This window comes from Pteropus medius, unplaced genomic scaffold, assembly GCF_902729225.1.
Source record: "Pteropus medius unplaced genomic scaffold, Ma_sr-lr_union100, whole genome shotgun sequence".
Taxonomy (NCBI): Eukaryota; Metazoa; Chordata; class Mammalia; order Chiroptera; family Pteropodidae; genus Pteropus; species Pteropus medius.
In genome coordinates, this window is record NW_024349799.1 from 490,744 (window position 1) to 502,041 (window position 11,298).

The 11,298-nt window shown below is 39.4% G+C and overlaps 1 protein-coding gene across 5 annotated transcripts in view; it reads left to right on the forward strand.

The window, feature by feature from the left end:
* Positions 1 to 7,333, forward strand: part of PRORP (protein only RNase P catalytic subunit) — a 115,324-nt gene extending 107,991 nt beyond the window's left edge. For 4 of the 5 annotated variants that reach the window (XM_039885652.1, XM_039885650.1, XM_039885654.1 and 1 more), the window contains one exon: positions 3,760 to 7,333. In XM_039885652.1, the coding sequence (XP_039741586.1) occupies positions 3,760 to 3,853 (94 nt within the window). In that variant the 3' untranslated portion in view covers positions 3,854 to 7,333. Of the gene's footprint in view, positions 1 to 3,680 lie in introns of all 5 variants that reach the window. The other variant, XM_039885653.1, reaches the window with a different exon arrangement.
* Positions 7,334 to 11,298: the final 3,965 nt, after the last annotated feature.

The window sequence follows — 11,298 nt, forward strand, 5'->3', positions numbered from 1 at the left end:
TATTGGGCCATCTATCTCACTTACTTGGGAGACAGGTGCTTCTGGTATTCATTTTGCTACTCCTGACCTCACCTTCCAGGTTCACCTATAGCAGAACCAATCCATCTGGCCCTGAGCCATGGGTCGTTTCTAAACCCCTTCTTCCATTTCTGATGTCATCTCATCTTCTACATGTTATCTCCTACTCATGCTGATAAACCGACCAAGATATCAAAGATTTATTAGTAACTCTTATCACCCAGTGATTTGGGTTGGAGGAAAGGACAGTCCTTTCTCTGTAGACTATGATCTTTCTTCATCATTCTATGATGTCTTTTCCAAATTGGTTCAGCATTTTGTGAACACTATTAATTCCATCACTTGGTATAAGGGCTTTCTAAAGCATACAGATTATTTTCATCTAATTAAATATGACTTAGTTTAACAAAATGATTAAGGTTTAATAGTTACTGCTCTCTTTTACTCCCTTGCTAGCCAGCTGACACTTCACTGGGCCTTGATTTTGGCTGAAAATATTCATGTCTGCAACACTTTATGACAGTTATTTTCATACTCATACCTACCATATGATTTAATATTCAAGAACAGGCAAAATCAGCCTATGGTGATAAAAATCAGAGCAGTAGTTGCCTGAGGAAAGGGGCACAAGGGGAAAGTTCTGAGTGATGCCAACATAGTTATATGTAAATATGAGTCAAAATTCATCACACTAAACACTTAAAATTGATGCATTTACAACAATGTACTTCAAAAAAAGAATTATTTACATTAAAAAAAAGACCTCATTTATATAAGACATGGAATATAAGTAGGACATGTGTTAATGAATAGAGACAATCCAGGAAAAACCAAGGAGGGTATGTTTCATCTTCTTATCAATTTACTTGATTCGACACTGCTGCACACCTAAAGAGCTCTCTAGGAAAGTGTTTGATAATTGAGAGCATTGAAAGGTTCTGAGAGTCAGAAAGCTCTCATAAATCCAATCTGCTTATTTTCTAAATTTCATACACTGCATTCTTAGAAAATTTTCAGTGACCAAACTTTTTTTTAAGGAACTATTCTAATTTTTAAAAAATTTAAAAAAAGAAAAGAGCATTCGTTTTCTAAAAGCCTAGCAGATTTCTCACAAGGAACACAATAGAGATGGGGAAGGATACAAAAAGAAGCTAGAACTTTAGAGCATAAGTAAACCTTGAAGAACATAAAGTCCAACAGTAAGTAACATTTTATAGAGGAGGAACAGACCCAGAAAGATGGATCTCACAGATAGTTAGAAGAGACATTTCAACCATAACCCACCTCTTCTGATTCCTAGCCAACTATTCTTTCTTCTACTGTACACTGTGATTTAGGCTAGAGTAGTTTATAAAAACTCGGACAGACTGAATGGTAGAGCACCCAGTATTTACATTTAGAAACTTTGTTAGCCCCGTAAGAGAAAAGGGGAATGAGAGGACGGGAACAGGGATTACCTTTTTAAGGGCCCACATTTCCAGAATGGCTGTCAGTGTAGAAATTGTGGTAGGGAAATTACATTATTTTTGAACTCTTTAATACCATTCAAAAACAAAACCCTAATATCTGCTTGAGGTAAATTGAGATGCATCTGTCTTTTGTCCAGGGGTGGGGGAACCATCCTAGGACCACTCAAGAGTAAATCACACTAACACAGAACCCTGGGGAGTACAGGGATTCTCTTGAGTAAAGGCAGCTGGTACCAAACACTTAGACAGACTGTCTTTTTGTATTCTGGTCACCTGAGTGAACAAGCTACCTGTCATGCAAGGTCCTAGACACTATGGGATGAAGAAATTCTTTAAAAGACTGTACAGAGGACTGATAGTGTCTTTAAAGTCAACTGTAAACAATGAAGGTTGGGAAAGGGCACTGACTGCCACTGAAAAATATTTCTAAATGCTTCTGAATTTATACTATCTGGCATGCTTCTGAATTTATACTATCTTTTCCTCCTGCTGTTTTCAGACCCAGTAAGGAGAAAATCTCAAAGGAGAAGCCTCAGTTCATTTTCTCAAGGCTCTATTGGCACTACTTCTCCTCAGGGGCCTTGTTCTCCTCATGAAATTAACTTTTCAAGTTTGCACTTACAAATATAATTTGTTTCTTTGGTCCTCTAGCAGGTTTCTGCCTAAAGTTCTATAAAATATATCATATGTGTTCGCATTAGATTTATTTTTCGTGATGGTTTCATTCTAAAGCAGAAATGGAAAGGAAGGGTGTGTTATGTAGGCACCTGAATTCCGGTCCATCATGGTGCGTCTTATCTTCATTTGCTAAAGATCAAAATTATCAGGGTAATTGAGGACAAAACTAAACGGTCCAGATCTGGTATTTTGCCCATCCTTCAGCAATTTGGAATTCAGAGTGAAAAACATCTAAGGGAGTCCTTGTTTGAACAACTGGGAGTATAAGAACATAAATCACTATGATGAAATGGTGGCATTTAGATTCGGGTATTCTTTCCAGGATGGGACCGACTTAAGCAGATAGAATTCTTAGTAAGAGAGAGGGACATTCAGCTGCTGGAGCCTCTTGTAGCCCACAGGTTGAGAGTGGGGTTGACAGATAAAATACAGGACTCCCAATTAAATCTGAATTTCAGATAAATAACAATTTTTTTAGTATAAATATGTCCCAAGTATTGTAGGGACACATACTAAAAATATTCATTGTCCATCTGAAATTCACATTTAACAAGGCAACCTATATTTTAATTTGCTAAATCTGGCAGCCTTAGGTGGGAATTACATGGGAGAGTGAGGGGTAGTGAGAAATGAAGCATCTGTATAGCCCAGCAGCCCTACAGGAGGCAGGAGGGGAACAAGGATAAGAAAAGGAGTAAAAGGCACCTGGCAAGGAATAAGAAGGGAGAGAAGATCAGCTTTTCTCTGCTATGTTCCAGCCAATGACAAGCAGTCTGCTTGAGTCTATACTATATAAAAGAAGAGAGTTCCATTAAGAGATAAGAGATCTACTTAGAAGAAACCATAGAAAATAGTGGGATGAAAGAAAACATGAGACAGGAACACCAAAGAGTAAATGTAGTAAATCTTGAGAAATAATCTTTAATTTTCTCTTATCATTTCTATTTTTTGGTGTTTCAAGATTCCCTGAAGCCCTCTCCCAAATTTGTTGACAATATTTGATCCAGTGGGTGCTTCCAGAGACTCAGCATACACAACTCGCTTTCAACCGGGAATTGAAATAAACTGGAAGACAATCATCTAGTCACTGATGGCAGCTAAAAATAGTTTTGCTATCAGAGTACTCTCAGAAGTACAATGTTATCAAATGGATTAAGTTATTAAAATAACCATTATAATTTGTTGTAAATAGCAGTCATAGGAAGGTATTTTGGTAGCTTCTGACTAGGAAGTTGATGTACAGAGTTCATTTCAACCACATTAAAATGACCATCCAGTCACCTCTTTGGTGTTAGTTAAAATGCAGTCCAAGAAACAAATATTTGAGACATCACTGATAAGGGCTTTAATTTCTAATATGGCAGAGACATAAGTTCACTTTAAAGAGACCAGGTGAGAGTGCCCTATCACTCTCAGCTGGAATAGAACATTACTAGGTATCAAGTTCAGTTCACATCTACACATTTAAAGTCCATTATTAAAACAGGTTTCTTGTGCTTTTTGTGACGGCACCAGAACAGAGAATGTCAGACTCCTGGTAGGTGCTAATGGAATTCCCTGACAATTCTGCTGTTCATTTGGCTCTCTGGGGCAGAGTGGTATCCTGGCCTAGGAGAAAAGAATGGGGCCTCCCCCTCCATAAAACAAGTTCCTTTGGAAGTGGTTATAGCAGATCTTCTGAAAGGTAAGTGCTTTGTCCACATTTGTTGCTTAAGATATACTGTATTACTAATTCTTTAAAAATGAATCATTTTTATATTTTCTTCTTTTCAGTGACCTTGTCCTAGAATCCAAAGCTGCATTTTTTCCTATCTTCTGCTCCAAAGCTGAGCAGTCTATTGCTATTAAATTTCTATGCATCTGTATGTCTATTAGATATGTATATATATATAATTTTTAAAGGATTATCTCTGTGAATTCTTAAGTAACACTTTTTTACCTAACAGAAAATGAAAACTTTCCCTAGTTCTAATTTTCTACCACTTCTTCTTCATGTACTCTAATCATAATCATGTAAATTCATAAAGAGAGGCAGCTAGGTTAAGCTAAAGCATTGCTTATTATTCGCATAGCTGTATAGTCACAAACTACTCCTCAAGGCTTCCTTGTGTTCAGACGGAAATTTGTGTTCCAGAAAGCTTTCTCTCCGATAATAGCTGTCAGCTCAAATAAAGAGTCATGTCCTTTGGCACTTAGTTCTGTTCTAGCAGGAGTGGTCAAATCTTTGAAGAAATGGGTCTTTTCCAAGTTAGGTCCTCTGAGTTGGAGAACTCTTAAAAAAATAAACTCTGGTCAGACCAAGAGAAAGTCTCAGGAAGAATTGTCACTTTACAGAGATAAAGAACTTTTTATCTTTTAAAGCAAATAACATGGCTCTTGTTTGTTGACACACCAAGGGAAGTTTATATGAGGAACTCAGTATTGAACAGTTTGTGCTTTATAAATGTCAATAGATTTTTTTTTCTCTCTTTCACTCCCACTGCCGTTATCCCCAGAGATTTCAACAGCATTCATATTCTGGTCTCATTGTTTCTTAACCTCTTAAATTGATTTTTGGGCCCCTGTGAGATGACCAACTTGCACCTTTTAAATTACTTAAAAGTGCCCCAGTTTCCGGATTTCAAACTTCTAAGTTCTTCATTTTGACCACAATCTGCTTACCTGCCCCTCTCCTTCATCCCAACCATCACTTAGTTCCTTGGCCTGTTCTTGGACCTATCCCTTCCTCACCCAGCGCCCTCTATTGTCCGTCCCTATCTGGCTTCACTTGCTTTCTTCTCCATCCCCATCCCGCTTAAAAAGCATTCATCTCAGGAATGGCTTCTATAACACTGCAGATTCTTTCATTCATTTTATCCCTAGTGGTGTCCATCTTAGCAATTCTAAACCTATTTTGGAATAGCCCCAGACCATTCCACTTCCTCCACTCCTGTACACCATACTATTGCTAGAAAATTCATGAAATTATACTGCTGGAACTTCACTTCCATTTAAAGCCCCCCCCCCTTTTCTCATATTTCATTGAATTCCATTAATTTCCTGCAGAACTCTACCAGCCTTTGCACTTTTAACTTGAATAGTAGCTCATCTCCTGGAGCCTCCATTTCCTTTTCTGTTAGGTGGGGAAGATGGGCTACAGTGGTACTTCTCAAACTTTAAAGGACAGAGTCGCCCAGGATCTTATTTAAAATGCTGAATTCAGGTCTGGTGTGCCTGGTGATGCCAATGCTGCATACTATATTTTGAGTACTATTTTGAGTAGCCTCAAATAAGCTCCAAAGTTATTTAAAAATAATAATACAACATTCGTGATTTTCTAAGTCCTGAGTCATAACCTCATAATTCTCACTCTCAGCAGATGACTTAACCAGCATCTGTTAGGAGTTCTCTTCAGCAAATTTTGTCCTTTCAAATAACTTTCCTATCCTGACCCTTTTCTTTTCTAAATTACTACCTGCCCCCATACTGTCCCTTCTTGCTGACTTGGGACCTTGCTCTCTGTTAACCTCTTTCCAGTGGCCAACCATATCCTCACCCCTTTTCCACTGGAGGCTTTAGTCTGAAACCCACCAAAGCTGGCAGAGTAGAAATGATGCAATGCTGTTTGGAATTCTTATTGTTATAGAATGGAATATTCTAATTTCTGAATAGAGGCTGCCTTTGTTACTTAAAGTGACCACAGCAGTGTATATTATCTAAGAGGAACAGAGAAGTAATGGAACCTGCCAGTTTTCATCTAGAGGCAGGAAAGATTAAAAGAATGAGAGAACAAAAATCAAGTTGTAGTTTTATCAATCTCTTCATCATGCTTCTTACCAGAACCCAGATGTCTCCTTGTGCCCACTTCCATCATTTCTTGCCCCCACAAATGTAACTCCTATCTGGTCTTCTAACAGTATACATTCACTTTGTCTGTTTTTGTAATTTATATAAATAGAATCATTCAGGATGTGCTCTTTGGCTGGCTTCTTTGAGTATTATGTGAGGTTCATCCGTATTGTCTCATGTAATTATATTTCATTCATTTTCATTATTATATTCTATAGAGTGAATATACCACAATCTATCCATTCTGTTGATGGGCATTTGGATAGCTTCCAGTATTTGCCTATTACATAGACTGCTACTATGAATAGTGTATTGCTTTTAATAATGGGGTGAGAGCTTGCAGATATTCTTTCCTTTCGTTCCCATTACTACTGCCCCAGTTCAGGACTTCAAAAACTTTCACTTGGACTGTTAGTAATAGCCTCCTGATTGAAAACCCTATCTATAGTTCATCATAAATACTGCTGCCAGGTTTATCCTCCCATATCATAATTCTAATCATGCTGCTTTACTCAAAAACATTAAATATCTCCCCATTGCCTTCTAACCAGAGTGTAAGTGCCTAAGCTTGGCACTCAAGGCCTCCTCCCTAGGTTTGTACCCTAATCCAGAACATGTATGTATTTTAGTCAAATTAGGCTATGGCCACACCCTAAACACAGGCTTTTTTTATCCTCTGCTTCTTTGTTCGTCACTCCCACTCCATGTTGCATTATGATGCCACCCACACTGCCCCTAACAACACCTATCTGAGTCCTTGTCCTCCCAAGATGAGCTTGGATATACTTCTTCCAGAGGGTGGCGTGCATTCCCTATGGCCCAAGGTAATTTCCCATCTGCAATACTTTGTTGACTCTGCCTTATGTATCATGAGCAGCCTCATATTAAGGCTGCTTTCATTCATGTTTAATCTTCCCCACTGAACTTTGGTGGGGACCCCATCTGGTTCATCTGTGTGTCTCCCAGAGCAGCAGGCCTAGCTTCTCGCTCACAGAAGAGGCCCAATAAATGTTTAGAATTGCTTTGGAGAAGTTGTCTGAAAACATCTTCCTGATTTTTACCTCTGACTTGCACTTCTCCTTTGAGTGAATTCCCCTCTTGCTCCTTGGTATTTTGTTTGTGTGCTAGCTAACTCAGGAACATAGTCTGGTATCTGATGCTTCAACTAATCCTCAAGAAATGATAACTTCTCAATGCGACCATCTATAATCATAGCATTTAACCCCTCTCCCATGTCTTAAATGAATTAAATATTTATTTACTTACTTATGTATTTGGCATCTACTACGTACATGGATGGCACTGTGATAACTGGAATAAAATTTGCTATGTGCCTATAAGACATCATTCCAAAGTTTTTAATCTTGGAAATGTTTTAGATCTGTTGTCTGTGATTGATTTTTGAAACTTGTCTTTGCTTCACCACTGTGGATGAAATGCACTCTGGGTGAAGTCAGGGACCTCAGCTGAGGTCCAAGTTCTTTCAAGCAGAAAGTAAGACTGGAGCACTCTCTTGCTTTCCCATCAATAACTGGGTTCTCAAGAACTGGTTCCTAAATTAGAGACTGAAAATATTGGTCATAATGATCCGAAGCCTTATATTTGCTCATTTTATCCCAAGCATATTTGGCTTATTCTGAGCATCAGAGATGACTTAATTTTGTGGTAAGAAAATAGGAATTAGAGGAAGCCAATTAGGAAACCTCAGGAAAGAGGAAGTATCTCTAGGCTGAAGGGAAGGCTGTTGAGTCTTATTTCCTCTCTATTCTTGACTCACTCTCTTGGTGCCTGGCCAATCTCTGCATCGCCCTTTCTCTACCTGATCAGGGGGCTGGAGTAGGGGTGAGGGTAAGTCTGGGGTGGTTAGCAGAGTGAATAAAGTTAAATAATACTCATAAAGACTCCAAGATGTAGGTAAGCACCATGGGTGTGAAAATCTCATTGAACTGTTTGATTCTTACAGTTTACACACACACACACACACCCCAAACCCCTATCCACAGACATGGGTAAGGCTGCATGTATGTCAGACAGGGTGGGTAAGAATTGGCTGTTTTCCAAGTTAAGAAAACAGACTGAGTTTCACTTCTGAACAATAGCAGAGTACAATGCAAGTCGGTGCAATATTTGGTTTCTTTCTGTACTAGGGATAGATCAAAGCAAAATAGCCAACAATCCAGGCCTCATTCACCAGTGCTCCTTCCTTTCACAGAGAAAAGCTGAGTTCAAATTTACCAGTAGGTAACTTATTTTCACTGTAGTGGTTAGTATTTTTTTTCTCTATGCCTTTAAGGTGGGTATAGCATGCTCACTTGTTTGAGAACAAGAAACTGAGGCTGTGGACCAGGTAGTCTGTGGCAAGGCTGATTCAAATCCAGTGCTTCTGACACTAAGAGTCTGACTACGTTCCAGACTCAAGCCCCTCCCTTCCCCATCTTACTTTTTCACTGGAACATTCTCTCAAGCTATAAAGGGCTTCCTGTGTTATCATGCCTAAGGGGAAGTTATATGTTAAAAAACACCAACAGTTAAGCCCCAGCCAGCTAGGGTCTTCTATTACTTTTTCCAGTTTTCTGGGGAGACCCATGAGAATTCTGTTTCTCAAAGTCCATGGCTTCCAGAAACGTAGAGCTTTGAGTCTTCATTTAAGGGGAAGTTTGGGATAACAAGAGAAACATCAAAAGTTGTAAGACAATAATATTGCAGTTGTTATAGCTAAAAATCAAGGGTAAACTGAAAGCTAAAGGTTTTGGCTCTATAGCAGGGGTTCCTGGGTAGTTTTATTTAAATGTCTTTTGGGCTGAACTGATACAAGTTTATTCCCTTTCAAATCAAAGGGCAGTATTATTGTTATTGGGGATTACTGATATAATCCTGGCACAAAATTATATTGACTGGTAAAGATGGAGAAAGGAAATGATAGTTGTGATTGCTATGCTTACTGTACCTACCACTGGTATCTGAGGATGAGAGAACCACACTAGATGTCATGGACAAGGGGGATATAGAGCGTTGCTTTATTAGAATCATTAAGGGTTTTAAAGGGCTTTTGAGTAGGAGCATAACCAAGTGCCTCATGTAAGTCACAGGAGCACACCCCATATTTGGAGCCCCATTTGCCTCTCTCCTTTGCCTAAAAGTTATAGAACTAGAGTACAGAGAAATCACCCTTTTCTCTCCTCTGGAGATTCAGCCAGAATGACAACTCCTAGGCAGCCAACCATAGTACTGCAGTACAGGAAGAACTACAGGACTGAAATTGGTGTGAGAAAGATACACATAGAGAAAGGTACAAATAAAGCAGGTTCCTACCCTTAGTCCCCTGAGGAAGCAACCGATTGGTGAAAGTCTGGCCAGGGAGCTGGGCAGAGCTCTCCCTCCCTCCTGCTGTTTATTCAGAGCTGCTACATCCCTAGTTCTGTCTGGCCACAGATAACCTTTGGGGCCCCTTAACATCGGGGAACCCTAATTCTCCGAAGGTACTCTATTACCAGTGTTTATAGCCAACTCAGAAAGCATTGTTTCAACACCTGTTCAAATCACATGGAAACACAGATAAGCTTCATTTTTATATTCCCTGGCTCACTGAAACTTCCAGCAGAGCATCTTAAGCTAAGGGCTAAATTCTTATCTTGCCTTTAAACGCCATGTGATTCAGCATGTCTGCAGTCACTGGGAATATACACTGCTACTCTTTACCTTTGCCTTATGGGTAACCCTTGCCTTCCACCTACCTCCACCCCCAGGGGAGAATGTGGGCCTTGCCAAACGGAGGCCCCCAGGAGATTTTCCAAGATTCACGAGATGTCAAGTCATCTCTGAAATTTTTCAAAAAACCAGAAAGTCATTTCAAAAAGTCTAACTTGGTGGCCCCACAGAGAGGAAGATCAAACTTTCCACACAGACACAGCAAGTCTGCCCCCATAGGCTTATGTTAAAGCTGCAGGAGTATGTGTACTGCCTTCGGTGAAAGCTCCCCAACCCAAGGGGAAGTCCACCTGGGTGAACAGTTAGCTGCTGCTTGGTGCCCAATAGCACATATTCATGAAGTCCACTTCCAGGGGATTTCCCTTAGCAATGGAGTCAGCAAGGGGTTTGTCTTTCCGAAAGATTTCCCAGAGGAGTTCATTTGCCTAGGAGGAAAAATCTCAAATTCTAATATAAAATCTCTGACCTTTTAGGTTTTTGAGATCTGGATTTCTCATTTATTCACATATCTCTTCAAATAAAAAACGAACATAATAGAAAATCCAAATAGTGAGAATGCACATTCAGTGAATGATCTGAATGCTTGCTTCATGCTAGGCACTGTTTGGCATTGAGGATACACTGGGGAGCAAAACAGATGTGTTAGAATTAGACGGTAGTGGCCACATCTAATTCTAGCTTTTAGTTTGTGTTTGTATTGGAAATGAGGTCAATTCCTTCCAGGAAGTATCTTTAAGAGTATTAAAGTGTATGCAGCATCCAAAATCCTATGCATCTTTCAGGGCCCAGCTTAAATGAAACCTCAAAAAGGAATTGGGATTTGTTGAATGTATGAAATAATTCTCATGGTCTGCAGTGTGTGTGATTTAAAATATCCCAAAACTTAATGGCAGTAATACCCAAAGGTGCTTTACAGCAGCATGTCTTAATGGAAAGGAAAAGACTGCAGCATTACTCAGTTGTTCCCTTTCTATAGTTTTCAGTTCAACCTAACAGTTATTTATTGAATTTTTATTAGCCAGGTTCCAGGCCAGGGGTGATAGAGGGTTCAGAGATGAAAACTACCCAGCCTTTGCCCTGCCAATCTTTGGCGAAGCCCAGGCACACAACTCTTTAAGTTAAACCAATATTTGACAATTTTGACCTACAAAAATGGCCATTTCATTTGGTTCAGGCTAATAAAAGATTCAAATTACATGCACTAGGCATTGAGGAGTCAAGAGACTGGTTGATTTTGAGCTTCTTCGAAGAGGAGATGGGAATGCCTAATACCGGAGGAATAAGGATATTGGGCAAATGGAGAGCATGAGGAGTGATCAAGCAGTGCTGCTCAGTAGAGCAGTGGAGGGTAGCCATAAAACAGAAATAGGATGAAGTGGAAGAGAAGGCTGAAGAGATACGTACCAATTAACTTGTAGAAAACTTTGAACACTAAGTTAAAGTCAGTTTCATTCAGTAGCCCAAAGAAATCTATGCAAAGAAGCAATCCAATGAGATCTCACTCAAGAAAAATGATTCCAAAAATGCGGACCAATAAGAGACTCCAGTGCACCAGACCAAGCAATGTGTAAAAAGGGTCTAAATTTAGATAGTGGCA